The 26,041-nt window shown below is 40.5% G+C and overlaps 1 protein-coding gene across 4 annotated transcripts in view; it reads right to left on the bottom strand.

Moving 5' to 3' along the window:
* The window catches only part of TTBK1 (tau tubulin kinase 1), a 542,632-nt gene that overhangs the window by 159,029 nt on the left and 357,562 nt on the right, over positions 1–26,041 (bottom strand). For all 4 annotated transcript variants that reach the window (XM_033936268.1, XM_033936264.1, XM_033936266.1 and 1 more), the window contains one exon: positions 3,528–4,086. In XM_033936268.1, coding sequence (XP_033792159.1) covers positions 3,528–4,086 — 559 coding nt within the window. The remainder of the gene's footprint in view (positions 1–3,527; positions 4,087–26,041) is intronic.

The raw sequence follows: 26,041 nt of genomic DNA on the forward strand, positions 1-26,041 counted from the left end.
TAGCATGGCTTCTTCTTCATTGCAAACAGCGGTGTGCATGTATTTATTAATGACCTGGAAACGGGGACGAAATGTGAAGTTATAAAATTTGCGGATGACACTAAACTCTGTAGAAGGGTTAGAACTACGGAAGAGTGTGAGGACCTACAAAGGGACCTAAACAAACTGGAGGAGTGGGCGAATAAATGGCAGATGAATTTCAATGTAGGGAAATGTAAGGTCATGCATATAGGGAGAAAGAACCCGATGTTCAGCTACCAAATGGGGGGATTAGTATTAGAGGGAAGTAACCTTGAAAGAGATTTGGGTGTACTGGTGGATACAACAATGAAGTCAACGGCACAATGTGCAGCAGCCGCGAAGAAGGCAAACAGAATATTGGGTATTATTAAGAGGGTATTACGACCAGAACAAAAGAAGTCATCCTGTCGTTGTATCGGGCAATGGTGCGCCCGCACCTGGAGTACTGTGTTCAGTATTGGTCACCGTACCTTAAGAAGGATATGGCAACACTTGAGAGGGTCCAGAGGAGAGCGACACAAATGATTAAGGGCATGGAAAACCTCTCATACACTGAAAGATTGGAGAGACTGGGGCTCTTCTCCCTGGAAAAGCGGAGACTCAGAGGAGACATGTTAGAGACCTACAAGATCATGAAGGGCATAGAGAAAGTAGAGAGGGACAGATTCTTCAAACTTTCAAAACATATAAGAACAAGAGGGCATTCAGAAAAATTGGAAAGGGACAGATTCAAAACAAATGCTAGGAAGTTTTTCTTTACCCAGCGTGTTGTAGACATCTGGAATGCGCTTCCAGAGGACGTAATAGGACAGAGTACGGTACTGGATTTCAAGAAAGGATTGGACAAATTCCTGCTGGAAAAAGGGATAGAGGGGTATAGATAGGGAGCTACTGCGCAGGTCCTGGACCTGTTGGGCCGCCACGTGAGGGGACTGCTGGGCATGATGGACCTCGGGTCTGACTCAGTGGAGGCATTGCTTATGTTCTTATGTTCAAATCCCCCAAGTACATATTTTAATTGTGGCATTCTACTTTGCAGGTACACCTTGATGATCTCACAATGAGGTCAGCATTGTGTAGCTGCACACCTCCGTTTGCAATGAAGTAAAAGCCATGCTAAGGTCTATATCTGTTTTTTTCAATTTTTAAGCTTTTGCAAATGAAATTATGTATGCAATCTATATTTTTTTAATGTACTTTCTTTGCTTTCAAGAATGAGCTTGTTTTTTTCATATGCTCTGCTTAATGGATGTTTTCCTCTAATTAGCAAATAACATTGCCGATTGACCACAAAAATAGAAGGTTTTGCATGCAATATATCTGGTTTGATGTGCCCTGTTTATGTGGTGCCTTATTAAATGCATTTTGAGCTTAATAAAGCAAAAATAGAAACCCAGAAAGCTATTTAGCAGATCGCATTAAGATGTCCAAACTGTGCCTAAGTTCTGTCCTTGGAACTCAAGTCTATCTGAAGCCTAAACTACACTCAAAAGTAGACCTCCTTTACAATGCCTATAGGACCTAGTTTTACAATTACTATGCAACTTACTAGCACATTGTGTAGCACACTTGTTAAACCTACAGCCTTCTACCCTAATGTTGCTGGTTCGAATCCCAGTCACTCTGTCTGATGGAAGAGAAATAAATAAAAGCATTAAACAGATCCAACTCCCAGTATCACAATTATAATCAAAAACACCATAAAATTGCCATTGTAATAACGCCATAATAATAAAATATAACATTAAGGACACTGTTTGGATGTCTAGCTCTTGCCTAAAACCCGATTCTCTAAAGCAGTGGTTCCCAACCCTGTCCTGGAAGACCACCAGGCCAATCGGGTTTTCAGGCTAGCCCTAATGAATATGCATGAGAGAGATTTGCATATGATGGAAGTGATAGGCATGCAAATTTGCTTCATGCATATTCATTAGGGCTAGCCTGAAAACCCGATTGGCCTGGTGTTCTTCCAGGACAGGGTTGGGAACCACTGGTCTAAACAGTGCTGAGCGTCGCTGAGTGCAATTCTACAAAGGACGCCTAACTTTAGACACGCTTTGCCGAATCAGGGCTGTGGTTCTTTGGTTTTGCTTGCTTTCTTTGTGAAGACTTGCTCTTCCTTTTTTTTTGCTGGCTCTTAAGACAAGCCAACTACTTATGCTAGCCATTAATCCAGCATAAGTGGTTGCACCTGAAGTCTGGCATGCCAAAGCAGCTTTATACTAGGATGCTGTAACAGACCTGGCACTCAGCATGCATTGTTGTGGCAGCTAAATTATAGAATTGCCTCCTTAGTGTTAATCTTCAGTACTAGGTGGTTAAGTTCAGCTGCTAAGTAAAGGTTGGCCTGGTTTGCTTAAATCCTTACACCATTAAGCATCCATATCCTCTCTTTCATCCCAGCTACCAAAGACGCAGCCTTTATGCCAGTTTCTCACTCCTCCTCCCCTAAATACCAAACTCTGATCTGCACTAAAACCATTGCTGGAGATGAAGCTCCCTCCCTACTTCCTCAAACTTAGACCTATAACAATACCCACCCCTCCTTGAATTGTGATTTCCTCCCGCCATCCATCCGTAAGAATTCCAAAACATCATCCAAGACAAGGATTGCTTTCAATGTTTGTTTCTTTTTTGAGTTTCACATAGGGATTTTCCATTTGCTACCTTCTATTTAAAATTAAGGGCCATGCTGGAACTACTGCATAATCTTTGTGGCTGGGGCACAGTTTTGCAAGGCAGCACACTAACCTAACAATGGATCCCTCAAAGCTGCCATACCCCAACATCATTCTGCCCCCCTCTCTCTTTTGTAAGATAAAAATAATTGGTTGCTTAGTTCTTTACTGCTCCATTGCCAAGATCAGGATAACCTTGAGATGCAGCAGTACAGACCATTAATGCCTCCTGGAATCATCTTGAAAAGTTAAGTATGTTGCAGGGAGCGAGGTTAGTGCTAAGATATTAGACACTTATCTTTCAATCCTCCACTCCATCACTTCTCAACTGCTGATCCCAACTGGACTGTATATTTTTAAATAGTCAATTTAGTTTTATACTTACATACAAGGGCAATTTTATCCACTGTGGACACTCTGCATTGAATGCAACAGAGTTTACCCCCATGGTAGGCTGCCACTCTAATCTGTCCAATAGCCACTCTGCTTTGCTATTGAGAAGTCTAAGAGTAGTTGTCAGCACTGGGGGAGCTTGATTAAAGATTGGGCATATCCCTGAGAATAAATTTTCATTAAGCTGTACAATAGGCTGTGGGTTAAGGTAATTAAGGATACTGTTTAGCCACAACCTAGCTGTTGTGTTGCGGATGAAAATCATCATAAACAGTTAGCCAGAAATTTCAGCTAATCAGCATTTAAACGAAAAGGGGAAAACAAGAAAGCATATCTAGAAACTAAAATTCAAACCAAAGCAGTTAAGAGAGTTCAGTGAATATTTTCAAGACTATCTGGTTTTACTGCTACCTGGAATTTGCCAATATATCTTACCTGCCTCTGTGGGCCAGCTGGGTCTGATTCCCGCCGACGGTGCTGCGTTGCTGGTGCTGAGTGTGATGGGGACTCTGCAGGGCTGCCCGGTTGCAGTTCATGTCTATAGTCAGACAGAGTTGTGTAGACCCCTTCATTTCTAGGAGAAGTGTCTTCCTCAGCCACAGTTTGCATGGCCCTGGGCCTGCTATCATGAACCTTTGGCCTGACTGCAGCTTCCGCTCCAAACCGTCTACGCTCTTCACCCTCCTCAATGGGACGTAACTCTTCTGGCTCATCATCAGTTGTTCCAGATGTGCTGGGTTCAGCCCCTGGGTGAAAGTCTTTCAATTCTGTCTCTTTGTCAATAATTACCCATTCTTTACTATCAAAGTCCTCTTCCTCAGCCAGTGGAACTGAGCGAAAAGCATTGCTGAGTGCTTCCTGCTCCACAGAGGCAGAAATCTCCATCCGTCCACTTGCCTGACGGTCAACTTGCCCAGTGTCAACGGATAACATTTGTGCTGGTTGGGAGGAACACGCTTGCCGTGATGGAGAACCTGGCAGATCTATCCGAGACCTGGAAAACAATGGAAACACTTATAGAATTCCTTTAAACAATTTGTTTCTTCTACTATGACCACCATTAACATTATCATGGAAAGAAAATGCGGCAGGTCTAAACCCTGAAAAAAGAGACCAGAAGATCACCCAGACTATCAGTGTTAACTTATCCTGCGCTCCATGTCTTATGTGTAATGCACTCCCTTCCTGAACATGTAAGCAGGCCCTAAAGCTTAACCACAAATGAATCGTTTGAAATGTTCATGGATTAGTGGTCAGTCCCTTTTTCAGTTACAATACCAAGTTCCATGTAGCATAGTTACTCACCTGTAACAGGTGTTCTCTGAGGACAGCAGGCAGCTATTCTCACATATGGGCGGTGTTGTCCACTGAGCCTGGAATGGACATGTACCAAAGTGATTGTCACTTTAAAACTTTAGCACTGTCCATTCCAGGCGTGCGCCTTCCTGCCTGACGTTGGTTCACGAAACCTTCAGTTCCATCCAAAAGCTAAGAAGCCAGCTAGGGGAGGTAGGCAGATTGTGAGAATATCTGCCTGCTGTCCTCGGAGAACATTCGCTACAAGTCAGGAACTGGGTTTTCTCTGAGGACAAACAGACAGTATATTCTCACATATGGGACTTCCAAGCTGCTAGGCTCATGCCACTGAGTATATCTCAAATGCATTTTCTTATCAAACTTTTAGAAAGTTAATTAAAACTTACCTTTTTTATAAATTTGTTTGATTTTATAACTATACTGATGTATCTCTGAACTTTTCCTGATGAATTTGTCTGAATCTTACTATGGTAATGTAATCTTGGAAGTTTTTGTAATATTAATGTCTGAATAGTCTCTTTCTTTGTAAACCACTTTGAACTGTTTGTGGTACTGTGGTATAGAAAAATAAAATTATTATTATTATTAATAAATATAACTATCATGAAGCTGGTGAAATCCCTGAGGATGGAGGGAAGATGGCTTTAAGAGAGAGAATACATTTTTGAGAACTGCCTGACCACACTGCCTGTCTCATCTATTATGTTGATCTAAGCCAGACATGGGCAACTCCGGTCCGCGAGGGCCAGAATCCAATCGGGTTTTCAGGATTTCCCCAATGAATATGCATTGAAAGCAGTGCATGCAAATAGATCTCATGCATTTCATTGGGAAAATCCTGAAAACCCGACTGAATTCCGGTCCTCGAGGACCAGAGTTGCCCATGCCTGATCTAAGCAGTAATGACAAATAAACATGTGGACTGAGGACCAAGTGGCCATTTTGCAGATCTCCTGAATGGGAACGGAGCATAAATGGGCAATAGAAGTTGCCATAGCTCATTTTCTATGAGGAGTGACACCGCCGTCTAGCATCAGCCCAGCCTGAGAATATGCAAAGGATATGCAGTCTGACAACCAGTATGAAATAGTCTCTCTTGGTAACTGAAACTCCTAATCTATTAGGGTCAAAGGAGATAAACAGTCGAGCTGTAGTCCTATGTGGCTTGGTTTAATCCAAGTAGTAGGCAAGAGCTCTTTTACAGTCTAAGTATGAAAAGCTGACTCTCCAGGCTGTGCATATGATTTTGGAAAGAAAACAGGTAAAACAAAAGACTGGCTGAGATGAAATTCAGAGACTACCTTTTGTAAGAACTTCAGATGAATATGAAGGACAACCTTGTGATAAAATGTGGTGAAGGGTGGATTCGAGACCAGTGCTTGTAATTCACTGACTCGACGTGCAGAAGAAAAGAAAATCAGGAAAGATACTTTCCAGGTGAGGTGTTTTCATGAAGCAGACAAGAGTGGTTCAAGTGGAGGTTTCATGAGCATAGAAAGAACCACATTTAAATCCCATACGACAGGCAGTGGTCTGAGTGGATGTTTGGTGTGGTAAAAGCCTTTCATGAATCTGGAGACCAATGGATGGATCAAGATAGGTGTAATATTCAACTGAGTATGAAAAGCACTGATTGCATTGAGATGGACATGTACAGAAGAAGTTTGAAGTCCAGAATTGGAAAGTTGAAGGAGGTAGTCTAGCAGTCAGTAGAGGACATGTGACTAGATCCAATAAAGAGTAAATTGGGTCCATTTAAATTGGTAACAGCATCTAGTCGATGGTTTTCTGGATGCTTCAATAATGTTTAAAACTGAAGGCAATAGGGGATCTGTACCAGTATCTGAAAGCTATTCACCTACTTGAGTTCTTCTCGTATTACCATACCATAATTGTATTTGACTCTGACTTTGTCATGATTCTGTTATTTGTACTTGTATCCTGACTTCTCTTGTACATTCTTCTACTTAATTCACGGTGTATTGCAGTATACAAATAAAATTTTATGTTATACCAGGCTGTGAGTGCCAATGAATGTAGATTGGGATGAAGGAGAGACCCTTCATTTTGAGTCAGTAGAACTGGAAATAATTGGAGCAGGATGGGATCCCAATTGGTGAGTTGTAAGAGGAAAGGAAAACAGGCTTGTCGTGGCCAACATGGTGCTATCAGAATGTTTGAGGATTTGCGGATAGTGTACCTGGTTTTAAGAAAGGTTTGGACAATTTCCTGGAGGAAAAGTCCATAGTCTGTTATTGAGAAAGACATGGGGGAAGCCACTGCTTGCCTTGGATTGGTAGCATGGAGTGTTGTTACTCTTTGGTTTTTTGTCAGGTACTGGTGACCTGGATTAGCCACCGTGAGGTGGACAACTGGGCTTGATGAACCACTGGTCTGACCCAGTAAGGCTATTCTTATGTTCTTATGAAGTTTGATTAGTGGTACTGGAGGAAAAGCACAGAGGAAGCAACCTTGCCAGCCGAGGTGAAAGGCATCGGATTTGAGACGGTTGGGATTGAACAGTCTGGAGCAGTAAAGCGACAGCTTGTGGTTGTTGGGAGACATGAAGAGATCTATGTTAGGAGTCCTCCATAATGTGAAAATTTGACTTAAAATCACAGTGTGGATGGACCACTCATGAAGCCAGAGAAGTCTGCTCAATTTGACTGTCAAGCAGTTTTCTTTCCTTGCTAGATATACTGCCTTGAGGAAGATGTTGTGAGCTATTACCCAAGTCCAAATTTGGATGGCTCCCTGGCAAAGGGTATACAAGCCTGTGCCACCTTGCTTGTTTATGTAATACATCGCTATTGATTGCTGTTGCGGACAAGAACTACATGGTTCTACAAATGATCCTGAAAGGTTAACAGAGCATTGTGGATTGCCCATAACTCTAGCAGACTGATTTGTAGTATTTTCTTTCAAGAAGACCAGATTTCCTGAGTACCCAAGGCCATCTAGGTGAGCCCCCAAACCAAGAAGTGAAGTATCCATTGTGAGAAATTTCTGGTGAGGAGGAGAATGGAATAGTAGGCCCCTGGTGAGACTGGATGGAGTAAGCCACCATTGAAAGGATTGTTGAAGTTCTGGGGTCACTTGAAGGCACGCAGAAAGAGGATCTGTTGCTTGAATCCATTGGGAGGACAGAGTCCACTGTGGCGTCCTGAGATGAAGGCGTGCAAATGGAACTACTTAGATGGGATGCCATGTGACCAAAGTATAACATCTGTTGTGCCTTGAGACATGTTTGGGAAGAGACCATCTGACAGAGGCTTATCAGAGTGTTGAGCCTCTGTTGAGGTGGTGTATAAATATTGTATACTTAGTTGCAATAGTAAACTTAATATTAGATGTGAATATAAGTAGGACGATTGATTTGGTATGAACATGTACATATAAGTAGGACGATCGATGTGCTGATAACATAAGTAGGATGATTATGCCATAATTATGCTGGTATTAATAACTCTGCATTGTAACACTGCTATAGAAGCCCCTGTAACTATGTATAGAGCCCATGTCCTATCCAATCCAATCTTTAGTTTTATATATCGATTCATCCCTCAAAAAGGGCTGCACTCAGTTAACAAGATTTCCTTAAATCAAGTAGAGAATGAAAGATAATCTCTACACCAACTATTAATTTTAAACTGATGAATCTATTAAAGATTTCTGAAATAAATGAGTTTTTAACATTTTCCAAAAGATTGGTAATTGAGAAAGTAATCTTTTTTTTTTGTTGTTCAATGATTTTTATTAGAATTTTCAAAAATCATAATACAATACAGAAGAGAAAACATAAGAATCATATACACTTTCTTGCAAGATAATTAGAATACATAGATAAGGGTATGCCAATATCATCCTATTCTAAGTCAAAGGACTAAGCATATCTCAAATCAAACGGAAACTTATGATAGAAATAGAACTCACACGGAGTGCGAGGCTGTTCAAAATTCCATGATATTAAAGGAAGAGATAGTGTTCAATGTCAGTGCTGCAGTTTTTTCATATTTAGCATATAGAGAAACAGTATTCCACCATTCATTATAATTTATAGTAGTAAAATCCTTCCAATGAGAAAGTATCAATTTCAACACTATCAGAATAAGAGAACTTAGTAGTTTATTATCATATTTGTCTAATTTAGGGGTCAATATAGAGCAACCTAATATTATTAGTTGCAATGAAACTGGTTCTTTTAATGATAGGATCTGGCTTATGGTAGATCAGATATCAGACCAGAACTGTTGCAGTAAAGTACAATGAAATAGTATGAGATCCAAAGTTCCAGTTTGGGCAGTGCAAGACCAGCATAAATTCAAATTGTGTGAAGGTAGCTTTGATAGCTTGTACAGGGTCCAGTATGCCCTATGGTGCAATGAACTGAAGGAATTGAGCCAAACATTTCCCTATTGAGTAGGAGATAAACTAAAATGAGAGGTCTTTTTCCCATATGTCATATAATGCTAAAGGACTGGAAAATTTATTTTTCCTTAACAATTTATACCAGTTAGACGCTTCTCCTCTTTTGATTCGAAATAGAGCGCACCAAAGTAAAATAGATGGGACTTCAGACGTTATAGAGTATTTTTTGATAAAAGCTTTGATTGTTGTAGTTTAAGCCATTGATAAAATTGAGAGGGTGGGACATGGAATTTATCCATTAAGCTAGCAAAGCTTATAGTAGTGTTATCATGAAGTAATTGGGAAACGCTTCAGAATCCAGTTTTAATCCAGGATTTCCATTCGATGTGTTTTCCTTGGATTTGTACTTGAGGGTTACGCCAAATGGAGGAAGATGTAGTTGAATTTCATTGATGATCAGCGAAGGCATTGATCTCATTGATTGCAACTGCTGTGGCTCGTAGAATGGAATTGACGACAAGAGAATCTGTAGCTATGAAAGGTAAATGACTAAGAAATTCTTTAGTATATAATTTGTGTTTTAATTGTAACCATGTAGGAAGTAGTTGACTATCAGGAGTCATTGAAAATACTTGATATTGCGTTTAAATCAAAATTTCAATTTCAATCAACCATTGGGAACCTTGTCTGCATAAGAAAGCTATGTGATAATCATACATACTAGGGAAATTAACTCCTCCGTTATTCTTAGTTGATTTCAGCTTTTTAAGTGCAATTTGAGGGGCTTTGTTATTCCATAAAAACTTCGATAGTAGAGCTTCCATCTTAGAGTAGGTATTCATTACATTACATTACATATTTCTATTCCGCCATTACCTTTCAGTTCAAAGCGGATTACAAAAGAGTTAGGGAAGAAGGGTTACAAAGTTAGATCAGAGGTCGTTTCCAAGAGAGGGATAAGTAGGATCAGGGGTAAGGGAGGGGATGGTAAGAAGGGGATATTCGTGGTATTAAGCTTTGTTAAGGGATTTCTTGAAGAGTATAGTTTTTATTTCCTTTCTGAACATCTTGTAGTCTGGGGTTGTTATCAATAGGTTGGAGATTTGGTTATCTATTTTTGCTGCTTGAGTGGCTAGTAGGCCGTCGTATAGTTTTTTCCGTTTTACTTCTTTGATTGGAGGGTAGGTGAATGGAGTGTGTGTTTTTCTATGCCTGGTAGAGGTAGTTTGGATGAGGCGATTGTTTAGGTAGATTGGGCTGATTCCATTTATGGTTTTAAATAGTATACAGTAGAATTTAAATTGTATTCTTTCCTGGATTGGAAGCCAATGTGAGTCGATGTATGCCTCAGAAATGTGGTCATGTTTCTTCAATGAGTAGACAAGTCTCAGCGCTGTATTTTGAATTGTTTGTAGTTGTTTAATCATTATTGCAGGGCAGGGGAGGTAGAGGATGTTGCAGTAGTCTAGGATACTTAGGATTAGAGATTGTACTAGGAGCTGAAATTGTGTTTTTTCAAATAATTTTCTAACTTGTCTAAGGTTTCTCATAACTGCGAAAGATTTCTGTATTGTTTTGTTTATTTGTGGTTGCATGGTGCAGCCTCTGTCAATAGTCATACCTAGTAGTTTTAGGGTGGTTGGCAAGGGGTAATTGATAGAGTTGATTTCTAAGTTGGTTATGGTTGGGATTTTGTTATTTTCTAGGAGGATGAATTTAGTTTTGTCTGGGTTGAGTTTCAGTTTGTGGTCTTCCATCCAAGTCGTAACTGTAACTAGAGTTCGGTGTAGTGTGTCTGTCATTGAGAGCTTTGGTTGGTCGAAAGGAATGAGGATGGTGATGTCATCAGCATAGCTATAAGAGGTTAGGCCTTGTTTGTTCAGGAAAATGCAGAGAGAGGCCTTATATAGGTTGAAGAAGTAGGGGATAGTAGGAAACCTTGTGGTACGCCGCAGGGGTTGGACCAAGGTTTGGATTTTTCTTTGTCTGATTTTACTTTGTATGTTCTGGATTTTAAGAAACCTTCAAACTATGAGTATACTTTATCTGAGATGCCTATTGAGTCTAAGATTTGCAGTAGGATGTTATGATCTACCAAGTCAAATGCCGCCGTCAGTCCAGCTGTATGAGCAGCATTTTTTTTCCAAAGTTGAGGTGTTGTCTTGCTGTGTCGATAAGGGAGCCTAGTAGTGTCTCTGTGCTGAAGTTAGTTCTGAAGCCGGATTGTGTGGGATGGAGTAAGTTATGGTCCTCGAGATAGTTGGTGATGAGTTTGGCTACTAATCCTTCTGTTAGTTTGATATATAGAGGTATTGAAGCGATTGGTCTGAAGTTGGATGGGTGGTCTGTTGGTCCTTTTGGGTCTTTTAGGATTGCGGTGATGATGATTTCGCTGAGGTCTGTCGGGAAAATGCTGTCTGTGAGCATGGTTTGTATCCAGTGTAGGAGTAAGGTACGGAACTTAGTGCTCGCTGATGACAGGAGATATGGCGGGCAATGGTTGAGTTCACTGGATGCGTGGCTGTACTTATTGTAGAGTTTGTTGAATTCGGTCCAATGTATCTTAGGGCATTGGGACCAGGTTCTGTCTGCAGCACAAGATTCATTTTCTGTGGGAAGTATTGTGACTTCAATTAGGTGGGCTGGGTTACTATTGGTGTTTGTGATTTTATTCTTGAAGTGTTCTGCTAGGAGGGAGGCTGAAGGGGAGGGGTTATTGTTAGTGGTCATATAGGGTATGGTGTTAGTTAGATCTTTTAATATTTGGAATAGTTTTTTGGTGTCTTGGGTTTCCGTGCCTATTAGGTTGGTGTAATGTTTTTTTCTCTTTTCTTTTGATAGAAGTTTGTATTGTTTGTTAATTTTATTACAGGCGGTTTTCGTGTGATCTAGGTTGGATTTTCTCCATTTTCTTTCCAGACGTCTACATTGTCTCTTGAGTAGGAGTAATTCGTCGTCGAACCAGTGGAAGTAGAAAGGGTATCATGGAAAGGATATAAGTGATTTTAAGAGACAATACCATTTTAATAGAGTTCAATCTCCCCCATCATGTAAGCTTCAATGGAGACCATTGTGATGTTGTGGTCTTGATTAAATGGAAAATGTGGTCGACAATAAAGGAAGTAGATTCCTCAATAGTAGTACCAAAATAAATTCCTAAATATTTTAACTTGGTCTGAGTATACTTAAGATCATGCTGAGATATAATGTCTCTACATAGGAAATCAGCCAAACTAAACTAAACTAAACTAAGCCTTAAGTTTATATACCACATCATCTCCACGGAAGTGGAGCTCGGCATGGTTTACAAAGCTTAAAAATATAAGAAGAGAGAGGAAAAAGATTTAGAAGAGCATATGAACAGAGGGAATATAACCAGGAGAGGAAATGTTATATGTTAGAAAAAAGCCAGGTTTTCAGTTGTTTGCGGAATAATTGGAGGGAGCCCAGATTCCGCAGCGGGATAGTGAGATCGTTCCAAAGGCCCATGATTTTGGAGAGGAGGGAATTTCCCAGTTTGCCTGCGTAGAGAATAACGTGTAGAGAGGGGAAGGATAGTTTATGTCTGTGGGCGGATCTGGTGGTAGTAGGCCTTGAGGCATTAAAGGATAGTGGGATTAGGGGAGGAAGGATGCCGTGAATGATCTTGAAAGCCAGACAGGAGCATTTGAAATGAATTCTGGAAAGCACTGGGAGCCAGTGAAGGTTGGTAAGGAGAGGGGAGACATGGTCAAATTTGCGTTTTGCAGAAATCAGCTTGGCTTCAGTATTTTGGATAAGATGGAGACTATGAAGACTTTTTTTTGTTAGGCATAAATAAATGGCATTACAGTAGTCGAGTTTGGAGAAGATGATGGATTGTTCAAGGACGGTGAAATGTTTTTGGTGAAAGTAGGATCTTACTTTCCTCAGCATGTGGAGGCTGAAAAAGCATGATTTTGCCAGGGAATTGAGGTGATCGTTGAGGGACAGAGAAGAATCAATAATGATGCCGAGGACTTTGCTTGAGAACTCAAGGTGCAGAGCAGAGCCTGTGGGTAGTGTGAAGAGGGTGGGCAGGTATTCTAGTTTTGGGCCGAGCCAGAGTAATTTTGTTTTAGATTCATTTAATTTCATCTGTACCGAGAGGGACCAGGCGTGAAGTCTCATTATGCATGAAGTAATGTTATCTTGGAGGTTTAGTCTGTTTCGAGGAAGATAAAGATATCGTCAGCGTATGTGTATATTTTTTCAAGAGGGGAAAGTTTGAGGAGCTTCAGGTAGGTCATATAGATGTTGAAGAGGATAGGGGAGAACCTTGTGGGACACCACAAGATGGTGTCCACGGAGCGTCAAGGGCATTACTTCCGTCTTGGAACTATTTAATTTGTAGCCTGATAGAGGAGCGTAAGATCTTATAGTATTGAGAACATGCGGTATTGAGTCCAATGTAGTATAGATCAATACGTCATCTGCATACGCTGAAAGTTTGATCTCCAGCTCTTCTACTCATATGCCGATTATGTTGCAGTTAGACCCGAGTGCAATGAGGAGGGGTTCCAACGCTATATTGAATAATAAAGGAAACAATCTCGACGGATTAAAGGAGGCAGAGAATACATCATTGATACGAAGTTTAGTTGAGTACAGTACTTTATTCGAGTACAGTACTTTAACCATTTTGAGAAACTCATCCGGTATGCCAAACCATTCCATCACTTTGAAGAGAAAGGACCACTCTACACAGTCAAATGCCTTCTCTGTGTCCAAGGCAATAGCAATGAAAGGGTCTGTTAGTTGAGATGCATGTTCAATCACATGAGTGAAAAAGTCTAGTACTGTCACTTGAGATTCTACCTTTCATGAACCCATTTTGATCTCTGTGTATTATTTGGGGTAGGATGTTGTTCAAACGGTGTGCTACGTTAATGAGTGACAATGGTTTGTAGTTTTGGACCAGTAAGGGATCCTTTCCTGGTTTAAGCAAAACTATGGTTAGAGCTTCTGTAAATGATCCACTTGCTGTTCCAGTGGCAGCTAGGTATGAAAAGTAACCTGTCAGGAAAGAAAGAAGGTCATTCATAAATGCAGTGTAGAATTCAACTGTCAAGCCGTCAGGACCTGGTGATTTATTTTTTGACATAGATAGGAGCGCCATTTCAATTTGAGAAGATAAAATAGGAGCAATCATAGAATCCGTGTCTTCCTTGGACAAAATGGGATGTTGAAGATTTTGAAGGAAAGATCAAATAAGTCCTGATCTGGGTTTTCAGAGGAATATAATTCTGTATAGAACGAGTGGAAGTGAGCACAAATTTCGGGAGGAGATATTACAGTCTCACTAGACACAGTACTAACAATATTCCAAGTGTGGTCTGACCATTGCCCTATAAAGTGGCATTATAACTTTCTCCGATCTACTCGTGATTCCTTTTTTTATTATGCCTAACATTCTATTTGCTTTCTTTGCCACTGCCGCGCATTGTGCCGACAGTTTCAGGGTCCTATCTATCAGTACACCCAGGTCCTTTTCTTGTTCGCTCTTACTCAGAGTTGCACCTGACATTCTATACTCTTGTTCCTTGTTCTTTCTGCTTAAATGCTTTACTGTGCACTTTTCCACATTCAACTTCATCTGCCACTTCTCCGTCCATTTCTCTAACTGACACAAGTCACTCTGGAGTTCCTCGCTATCCTTCTGCGATTTGATTGCCCGGCATAGCTTTGTGTCGTCTGCAAACTTGATGATCTCACTGGATGTTCCTTCTTCTAGGTCATTGATGAAAATATTAAATAAGATGGGCTCAAGTACCGAGCACTGGGGCACACCGCTAGTCACTTTCTCCCAGTCTGAGAACTTCCCATTTATGCCCACTCTCTGCTTTCTGTTCGCCAGCCATTTGCCTATCCATCTTAGTATATCTCCCTTTATTCCATGGCTTTGTAGTTTCCTGAGAAGTCTTTCATGTGGAACCTTGTCGAACGCTTTCTGGAAGTCCAAGTATATTATGTCCACTGGTTCTCCACTATCAATTTGTTTGTTCACGGTCTAAAAAAATTGAAGTAAATTCGTCAAACATGATTTCCCTTTCCTTAAACCATGTTGACTGCTCTCATCAGGTCGTGTGTATCCAAGTGCTGAACTATGCTATCTTTAATCAGTGCTTCAACTGTCTTTCCAGGGACAGACGTAAAACTCACAGGTTTGTAGTTGCCTGGTTCTCTTCTTGATCCTTTTTTGAAAATTGGCGTGATTAGATGTGAATATAAGTAGGACGATTGATTTGGTATGAACATATACATATAAGTAGGACGATTGATGTGCCGGTAACATAAGTAGGATGATTATGCCATAATTATGCCGATATTAATAACTCTGTATTGTTATACTGCTACAGAAGCCCCTGTAACTCTGTATAGAGTCCATGTACTGTAACATCTTGCAGAAGCTCTTTGTAACTCTGTATTGTAACACCTCTATAGAAGCTCATGCAAACCACTCTGAATTGACTTCCCAATCATTAGCAGCAGTATAGAAGCCGACAATAAGAATTCACAAATCCGAGTGGTGTCAGTTGTGATTTCAGATAGTTGACTATGAATCCTAGGAGCTCCAAGAGGTGAATTGTAGAAGTAGTGGCTTGGTAAGTCAGAGTCGGTGAGGAAGTTTTGACTAACCAGTCATCTAAATATGGGTAAACATGAAACCCATAACTGCGCAGTCGCAGCCACTACTATTAGATACTTAGTGAAGACTCTTGCAACAGATGCAAGACTGAATGGTAGGAGTACTCTGAACTAGAAGTATTGAGACCCCACTGAAAATCAAAGGTATTTTCTGTGGGTTGGTAATACTGGTATATGAGTGTAGACTTCTTTTAAATCTAGAGAGCAAAGCCAATTGTTCTTGTCCAGTAGGGGTAACAGAGCCAGAGAAACCATGCAAAATCTCTCCTTCATGAAATATTTGTTGAGAGCACAGAGGTTTAGTATTAGATGGAGATCATCAGTCTATTTCGGTATTAGGAAGTATTTGGAGTAGAACCCTCTGCCTCTCTCCTTTACTGGATTTAACCATACAAGTAATATGTTAATGAAATGAAAGTTTTTTTGTCAAAGGTGACCCACTAAGATTTTTATGGTTGTAACTGATTGTAGAGGGCTATCTTTGAGTATTATTGGGGCGCATACAGAAATCCCTTCTATTCAGGGGAAAATCATTGTCTTGGTTTTGGTGATATTTAACGCTAACATATTTTCATTCAGCCATAGCCTAATTTGTTTGAGTTTTTGATTAATGACTTCAATTTCATTTATGTTTTCAGGGTTTAATGGGAATAATAGCTATATGTCGTCAGTGTAAGCAAAAGCAGAGAAGCCGATGGATTGGCAGACGGTCAAAAGTGGGGATAGAAAGATGTTGAAAAGAAGTGGTGACAAAATTGAATCTTGTGATACCCTGTGTTTATTAGAGTAGAGGTCAGAAGTTGAGTTGTTAAATGTAACTTTAGATAGGCGATTAGAGAAGAGAGACTGGAACCAGCTATATACTTGGTCAGAAATACCGATTGATGCAAGTCTTTTCAGAAGTAGGGAATGGTCGATGGTATCAAAGCCTGAGGATAAATTGAAGGAGATGAGAAGTACTGAATTATGATGATCCATGGTACCATGATCCATGGTACAATAAGGCTGTTGTCATCCCCAGGAGAGAGTATTCTGTTGCATGATTTTTTTCTGAATCCAGGGCAGGTGCCGATAACAATATAGTCAAAGGTACAGTCAGCTCAGGTTGATGTCAAGGTGTCATGGACTTAGATGCAGGACACTGCCGAGTGGGAGAAAACATGTGGCATGATGAAAGCTATGAACACTAATGCTTCTGAGGAGTTGAAGATGGTGAGGAGGTGAAATTCTGCCTAGAAAGTGAGTGCCCACACTTAAGATTTATTCCAGAGGTCCACCAAGGCCCGATGTACAGAAGAATCAAAGCCTCTTCTAGAAAGGCTGAGTGGACATCAGTGTTGACATTGATGGAGGAAGTACCTGGGGCTGGTACTGGGTCTGTAGATATTGTAGAAGTGGACCCAGAAGCCTTTAGGGCCCACTTTTGCATGTGAGCACAGAGATTACATCCCAATGCTCAGCGCCAAGACACTGTACACAACAGTTGTGAGGGTCTGAACTAGAAATGGTCCTGCTACATCGAGAACACTTCTTGAATCCACTGAGCATCTGGGAGATCGAGTAGAATTGTTCCCGAAAAGGAGTAGACACTCCTTTTCGAGGGAGGGTGGAAATTATTTGAAGGCCCAAGAAAAGAAAATCACAAAAATGAAGAAAAAAATTATATTAAATACAATAAAATGAAAAAATATGATATCCAGATTTATCTCTATCAGGATGAAAGTGTCGTCTGAATAGGTAAGTAAAGTTTCGCAGGTAGAACATAGGCAATGCCTCCGCTGGGTCAGACCTGAGGTCCATCTTGCCCAGCAGTCCGCTCACACGGCGGCCCAACAGGTCCAGGACCTGTGCAGCAATCCTTTATCTATACCCCTCTATCCCCTTTTCCAGCAGAAAATTGTCCAATCCTTTCTTAAACCCCCCAGTACCGTACTCTGCCCTATTACATCCTCTGAAGCGCATTTCAGGTGTTCACCATACGTTGGGTAAAGAAAAACTTCCTAGTGTTTGTTTTGAATCTGTCCCCTTTCAACTTTTCCGAAAGCCCTCTTATTCTTTTATTTTTCGAGAGTTTGAAGAATCTGTCCCTCTCCACTCTCTCTATGCCCTTCATGATCTTGTAAGTCTCTATTATATCCCCTCTAAGTCTCCTCTTCTCCAGGGAAAAGAGACCCAGCTTCTCCAATCTCTCATTGTATGACAGGTTTTCCATACCTTTTATCAGACGTGTCGCTCTCCTCTGAACCCTCACGAGTAACGCCATATCCTTCTTAAGGTAGGGCGACCAATATTGAACGCAGTACTCCAGATGCGGGCGCACCATCGCCCGATACAACGGCAGGATAACTTCTTTCATTCTGGTTGTAATACCCTTCTTGATTTACCTAGCATTCTATTCGCTCTCTTAGTGGCCGCTGCGCACTGTGCCGTCGGCTTCATTGTCATGCTAACCATTACCCCCAAGTCCCTTTCTTGGGTACTCTCATTCAATAATATCCCTCCCATCATATAGCTGTACTTCGAGTTTCTGCTTCCCACATGTAATACTTTACATTTCTCAACGTTGAACTTCATCTGCCATCTCGTCGCTCATTCCCCTAGTTTGTTCAAGTCCCTTTGCAATTCTTCGCAGTCCTCTTTAGTCCGAGCTCCACTAAATAGTTTGGTGTCGTCCGCAAATTTTATTATCTCACGCTTCGTCCCTGTTTCTAGATCATTTATGAATATATTAAATAGCAGCGGCGGGGAGCCTTGCCTCTACCCAGAGGATACAACGGAGGGGTTTGCTTGTCGCTTCCTGAACCCCTGCAGCAGGGGTTTTCGCCATTTCTTCAGTGCCCTGCAGGCACCTACAGAGACGGACCTCCTGACGTCACTGGGTCCATCTCCAACCCTTTAAAATCAAGCCGCTGCCGCGGCTGTATCAGGAGCCTTGCCTCTACCCAGAGGATACAACGGAGGGGTTTGCTTGTCTCTTCCTGACCCCCTGCAGCAGCGGTTTTCGCCATTTCTTCAGTGCCCTGCAGGCACCTACAGAGACGGACCCCCTGACGTCACCGGGTCCATCTCCAACCCTTTAAAATCAAGCCGCGGCTGCAGGGCGTGGCCGAAGGGGTGTGCCCTAAGGTGCACGCAAGGCCTCTTGGGAGCCCCTTGGAGCCACGAGGAGTCCGGGAGCTGGAATTGGTTAGTAATATAATTTATTCCTATAAAAACTTCTTTATATGACAGTTATAAATGGGAAAAAGAAAAATTAAACCAAAAAGCTCCACTCCAGTGGTATCAGGTCCAATGGATAGACATTTGACATTACTTTCTGATAATTTACCTGGGGTACTACCAAATGTAGATTCCTCCCTGTCAGGAGCCTCAATAAGTCCCCTTAACCGTACTCCTCCCCTTCATTCGGTACCCAGTGATAGTGGGAATATAAACCCTACTATATCCGATGTTCAAGTGGTCTCATCTACCCATACAAGTAAATTAGTATATGCTGAAATACCTAAACCATTGATATTTTCTGGTGGAGTGGATGAAAACCCAAGAACAGAGGAAACACAGGATATTACTTTAAAGGACTTGTGGTTAGGAATATCCAGAGTTGAAGGGTTTCTCAGATCAACGATGAAACAAATGGGAGACTTTTCTCAGTTAGTTTCTTCCAAATTAGAAAATGTGGATTCTAATCTAGGTTGTTTGGACAAACGATTAAATGTCATTGAATCTCAATGTAATAATTTACAAGCTGTCTCGATATCAGCTGTTAAAGATTCTACAGTGATACATTCTAAAATTGAATCAATAGAGAACATGAATAGAGTGAAAAATCTCCGCTTGATTAATTTTCCAGTAACCCATTTACTGTCACCTGAGATTTTATTAAGGAAGTTTCTTAAAGAAGTACTGGGAATGGCCAATGCGGAGAATTTTCCAATAAATAACTACTATTACATTCCTCAAAAAAAACTTGAATCTACCCAGGAGGCGGATCATCTGATCACACCAGAGGTAAATTTGACTGATTTTTTGGAAGACACACAGGATGTGATTCAGAGTCAGTCCACCCTGGTAATAACATGCATGAGTGAGATGGACAAGAGTTTGATAATGAAACTTTATTTTAAAAACAGGTTAATGAAATTTTGTGGTGATTTGGTTAGGATGTATCCAGAACCACTCAGATGAGGAGGAAAGAATTTTTGAAATTGAAGGAGAGAGTGTTGGCACTGGATGCATCCTTTTACCTGAAATTTCCATGCAAATGTTTGATTAAGTTACAAGATATTGAGCATTCATTTTGGGATCCTATTCAATTACAACAATTTTTAGTTGCAAGAGAATTGAAATAGAAATATAAATGAGATTTGTTTCACCTTGCTGAGATTGTGAGGAGAATTAAATATAAAAGTATCCCATTGTTTAAGGAATGATCCAGGGTTCTATAGGTGAACCATGAATTATTGTCCTTTACTTGTTTGAATTTTATTTAATTAGAAATAGCAAGATATACTCCCCATTAATGTGGGCTTAAAGGGAATTATGTATGTATGATTTGATTATGTATTGTTTTATGGGATTTCACTTTTGCTTTTGAAGTATTGGATCTTGTAATGTATTCAAAATTATAAATAAATAAATTTAAAAAAAGCAGCGGCCCGAGCACCGAGCCCTGCGGGACACCACTCGTGACCCTCCTCCAGTCCGAGTAATGGCCCTTCACTCCTACCCTCTGTTTCCTACCCTCCAACCAGTTTCTGATCCATCTATGTACGTCTCCTTCCACCCCATGGTTTTTCAGTTTCTGGAGTAGACGTTGTCACAAGCCCAGCACTGCAGCTAGCCTTGTTCCTGCCAGAAAACAGAGAAACGTAGCCCTGAAGCTTAACAGAGCTGATCAGTGTGGCAGCTCTCCAACTGGCATGGAGCAGGCCTTTGTTTCTAAAGAGATTTCCCAAGAGCAGGAGCCTGGGGAGGAGTGGGAGCAGTTTGAGGACAATCACTCCTTTAAACCTAGCATAGCTTCCAGGAAGACTCAACCTAAGAAACAAGATCTAAGCCCTTTAGGCACACACCTGTTGAGGCTGATTGAAGAGCAGGAGAGAGCTCAAGGAAAGCTGAAGCCTGCTCAGCCCCCACACAGGTATGGGCGTGGCTCTCTCAGAGCAAGGCAGGTAGAGCAGAGCAAGCCCAGGAGAGTTAGTGCTGAGCTCACAGAGGAAGCTGACACATGGTTGGGTGTTCAAGAGTCCAGGCAAGGGAATGAAATTGAAATGCAGGATTTGGAAGATTTCTCATTGCTGAACCAGCCAAATTGCCTGCAGCCAGATGAAGCCACCATGGACTTTTGCTCTGAACCAGGGGTTACCACACTTTTTTGGCTTGCGAGCTACTTTTAAAATGGCCAAGTCAAAATGGTCTACCAAAAATAAAAATACTAAACATATACCCCCTCTTTTACTACGGTGCGCTAGCCAATTTACCGTGCGCTAAGTGATAATGCGCCCATTATATTCTATGGATGCACTAAATTAGCGTGCACTAAATTGGTTAGCGCGCCTTAGTAAAAGACCCCCCCATATTTATTTATATATATACACTGAGTGCACCTCTTCTGTCCTCCAGACCTCGTTCCATTCCCCAACCAACATCTCTCTCTATCCCTCCAGGAGTCCAACTTTTCTTCCTCTCTCCTCCACCCCTATTGGCAACATGTCTCCTGCTCTCTTCCTCCTCTGTTATGATCTTGCATCTCTCTGTTCTTCCTCAGGGTCTCTCTCCTCCTCTATCTCTTCTGTCTGCACCTCCCATAGTCCAACATCTGCCCCCTCTCTTCTGCCTCCCCTTTGTTTCAGGCTTCTCCCTCTCTCTATCTTCCTTCTGCTAACATTTTGAGTCTTCCTACCTTTTGTCCAGGTCTTTGTCTCTCTCGCTCTCTTTGTCTTCCCCCTCTCCAGGCAACCCCCATTCCGCCGGGGCCTTCACGACGGGCACACTCTTACCCCGATGTGCGGGGCCTTACCTCCACTGCTTCCCTCAGACTGGATCATCGAGCAGTTCTTGCCTCTGGGCCTAACTACCATAAGTTTAAAGTAACTATGGAAGCCTGCAGAGCGAACGTAGCAGACTGCCTCTCTGTAGCATGTTCCCTCTGCCAAGGTCCCGCACCCTTCTAACATCAGGGGCGGGACTGTCGCAAAGGGAATGTGGTACAGAGGCTGACGGCTGCCTGCTACGTTCGCTCTGCAGGCTGCCGTAATTACTTTAAAGGTGAGACAGTGACCATAGGGGGAATATGCTAGGGCAGGGGTGGGCAAACTTTTTAACTCATGGGCCACAATGGGTTCTTAAATTTGCCAGAGAGGCCAGGCGACTAGGGGAGGGGGTGGTTCTGATGCGCCACAGAATGATGATGGTAAGAGAAAGGGCTAAGGCAAAAAGAAAGAACCCCTCCCCAAAGGGCAGACTGTTGTCTCTGGTTTCTGCTTTCATCTTCTTTTCATTCTCTTCTTCCAGCGTCTGCCCTCTCTGTCTCTTCAATTCAGCATCTGCCCCTTCCATCTACTGTCTGTCCTCTTCCCCTTCCAATATAAATTAAATGTAAATGTCAGGCATAATTCTCTTTTTAACTTGCTCTTCAGCCTGGACACCCAGGCCCTCGAATTCTGTATGGTTGAAAAATACAGCAAACTGCTCCCTCATACCAACATGAACTTGAGTTAACTGTAAACACAGGCTTGATAAAGAACTTCTACATAGGCCCTTTCAGTACAGAACTTTAATTTCTTAATCCTAGACCAGATTTCAAATCAGAGAATTTTGTAACCCTTAAAACTCTTGCCCTAATCTAAATTAGACTTAGATATCTACATTATACGTAGGAAAAAACAGAAAAATTGCTATAGCATCCCAGCTAATGTACGGTATTAATGTCAAAAGGTTATAAAACTCCTGTCAGTCTCAAATCCTAGAGTCCTTTCAAGAGAGGCAGGGTTGTACCTTTTAGAACACCCGGTCTAAAACAAGAACACTTTGAACATGAAAGTGATTAAATCTTGTGAAATGTTTGGCCCGTCCCTCGTGAAGTTTAAAATAAAAAACATCCAGCCATTATAGTAGGATTTTTTTTTAAATCTAGCTGTCAAAGCATAAACCTCACTTCTAGATGAGTGTTCCTCCTACCTCTGAGGCTTCAGTAGAGCTGGAGGACAAAGAGTAAACTCCCAAAGTGACATGTGAGCAAAGTTTCTAGCGCAGTTATCACTAGGGACAGTCGAAAAGTGTCCAGAATGACAAGCCCTGCTGGAGCGCTAAAAGTTTCAAGTTTCAAGTTTCAAGTTTATTATGGGACTTGATAAATCGCTTAATCGGATATTCTAAGCGATTTACATTTAAAATTTACAATGTAAAATCAAAGAACAATAACAATGCAATACATAATAATACATACAATTTAAATAATGGCTAAAATACTCTAAATTTAAACATTGTTAAACACTGGGAAAGGAGGGATGAAATATAATTTTAAAGTAAAGAAGAAACATTAAGGGCAAATACAAAAAGGATATAGTTAAAACAGGTTCAACCAAATAAATAATTCATGAAGTATAAAATTATGTAGAAAAGGCATCTTTAAAAAGGAAAGTTTTTAACTCAGTTTTAAATTTTCCAAGGTCTTTCTCCTCCCGTAAAGTAATAGGGAGGGCGTTCCATGTTTGAGGTGCCGTACAAGAAAAAATAAGTTGTCTTCTTGTATTAATAATTTTTAAGGATGGGATCGTTAGCAGATTTTGTTCGCTAGAACGTAAAATTCTCTTTGCAGAATATGGAATCAGTGATCTATATAAAAAAGCAGGGGTCTTATTAATCAAAGTTTTAAAGATAATTACACATAACTTATAAGTGATTCTGTAATTAACAGGAAGCCAATGAGCCTCTTTGAGAAGTGGTGTTACATGATCAAATTTTTTGGAATTATTTATTAATTTTATTGCTGTGTTCTGTATAATTTGTAATCGTTTTATTTCATATTGTGCAATTCCTTTGAATAAAGAGTTGCAGTAATCAAGTTTAGAAATCACCAAAGAGTGAATCAGTATAGTGAGTGATTTAGCACAGAGGAATTTCGAGATGGAACGAATCTATAAAAGGTGATTTTCACAATGTTGCTGATATGATCATGGAAATTTAGTTTGTTATCAAAAATTACACCTAAAATTTTTATATTTTTAACTAATTGAAGGGGAACATTATGAATTGAAATCGGATGAACAAGAGAAAAGTTCTCTTTCCAAGGAAATAACATAACATTGGTTTTTTTAATATTGAGAGCCAATCTGTTTTTGTCTAGCCAATGATATACATGATCAAGTTTCTCATTGATAGATGAAATTTCAACTGTATTATTATTATTTAGAGGGTGTAATAATTGTATATCATCAGCATATGCAAAAACATGAAATCCTACTGATTGGCATAATGTCATTAATGGAGCTAGAAAAATATTAAAAAGTAAGGGTGAAAGAATAGATCCTTGTGGAACCCCATGAGAAATCTGAGATGGAAGGGATGAAGAATTATTGAAATTAACTATTGAAGTACGCTCACTAAAGTAAGATGTGAACCAAGCTAGAACTTCATCTCTAACCCCAATAGATTGAAGTCTAGCAAGGAGTAATTGGTGATCAATTGTATCAAACGCTGCTGACAGATCAAGAGAAACTAACAGCACCGATTGATGGTGATCTAGGAAATATTGAATTGAAGTAGTCATTCCAAGAAGAGAGTGTTCCGTGTTATGGTGTTTTCTAAAACCTGTTTGATTCGGATGTAACACATTAGTTTGTTCTATAAACTCAGATATCTGATTGAAAACAATTTTTTCTGTTAATTTAGCCAAGAATGGAATAGTGGATATTGGTCTATAATTGGAGAGTTCATCTTGACCTACATTTTTATCCTTGATAATTGGATGGATATATGATTTTTTCCAATTTAGGGGAACCGTATGTTGATTTAAACTTTCTATAACTAATATATGAATCATAGGTCCAAAGATTTTAAAATATTGTTTAAGAATTAATGGTGGTATTAGGTCAGCTTTTGAACTTTTGAAATTCAGAGTTTTTAGAACAGTTTCTATCTCATTTAAACTAGGCATCTTGAATTTCGAGCATTTAGAGGATAGCAAATCTGAATTGGTCTGTTCAGAATCACTTATAAGTGAGAGATTTGTAAATGATTTCCTAATATTAGTAATTTCCTGGGCTGTTGGGGCTATGCCATTGGAATCATTTTGTATTTTATGAGATGTTATTTTGTTAAGAATGTTATAAAGCATTGAAGGATTTTTAGCTTTAAAAATCTTTTCAGAATAGTATTTCATTTTAGTTTGATTAATTTTTGTTTTATAAAATTTCATATGGTCCCTGTATGTAAAGAGATTTTCCTGGGATTTATCCTTCCTTCATCTCCGTTCAAGAGATCTTAATTGTTTCTTAAGGAGTAAAAGATCTGTGGTAAACCAAGGATTACTACATTTTCGAGCCGAAATTATCTTTTTTTGTATTGGAACAAGTTTATTTAAAGTAGTTTGAATGGCATTATTCCATAAGTTGGTTAAATCATCAATTGAAGTAGTAGTTGATTTTGAAAAATCTAGTTGAAACATAGATTGAATTGAATCATATGAGAGATCGTTAAAATTCCTGTATGAAATTGTTTGACGTGTAGAATTAGGTCTGGTAAAAAGGCTAACATATGTTAGTGAAATAAAAAAGTGATCAGACCAGGGAACTGGATGACAACAATTTAAGGAAAAATTGTTCTTTGCCAAAATTGGAATTAACACTGTGTCAATAGTGTGACCTGCTTGATGTGTTGGTTGGGTTATTAAAGAATACAGGTCTAATTGATTGATATGGGAGAGAACAGTTTTAGTGAAATTGTTATTTTGATCATCAAAATGGATGTTGAAATCCCCTAAAATTAATGGATTTGAAGAAGAACTGCCAAATTCAAACAGTAAAGACATCAGAAATGCCATATCAGAGTTTATCGGTGGAGGGAGATAAATTAGCAGTATATCTGTTCTAGGTTTTGTTTGTATGGTTAAATGTAAAAATTCAATGGGCACAGAGCCTGTAGATTTGTCTACCTGAAAGCCAGCCACTCTCCTTTCTCCTTCGGGGCCAGCGGCACACATGGCAGGCGCGAGATTTTCGCGCTCCAGCCTGGCCACGCGCTGCTTCCTGAATGTGCCTGAGCAGCTCCTGAGAAGGAGGTAGAGTTGAAAACATGATTGACAGTTTTCTGCAAGCAACTAGTGGGTTCAGCTACAAGACCCTGCAGTTCAGGACCACTAGACACATAAGAACATAAGAATTGCCGCTGCTGGGTCAGACCAATGGTCCATCATGCCAAGCAGTCTGCTCACACGGCGGCCCTCTGGTCAAAGGCCAGCGACCTAACTGAAACTAGCCCTACCAGCGTATGGTCTTGTTCAGCAGGAACTTGTCTAACTTTGTCTTGAATCCCTGGAGGATGTTTTCCCCTATGACAGATTCCGGAAGAGCGTTCCAGTTTTCCACCACTCTCTGGGT

This window comes from Geotrypetes seraphini, chromosome 3 (genome assembly GCF_902459505.1).
Source record: "Geotrypetes seraphini chromosome 3, aGeoSer1.1, whole genome shotgun sequence".
Taxonomy (NCBI): domain Eukaryota; kingdom Metazoa; phylum Chordata; class Amphibia; order Gymnophiona; family Dermophiidae; genus Geotrypetes; species Geotrypetes seraphini.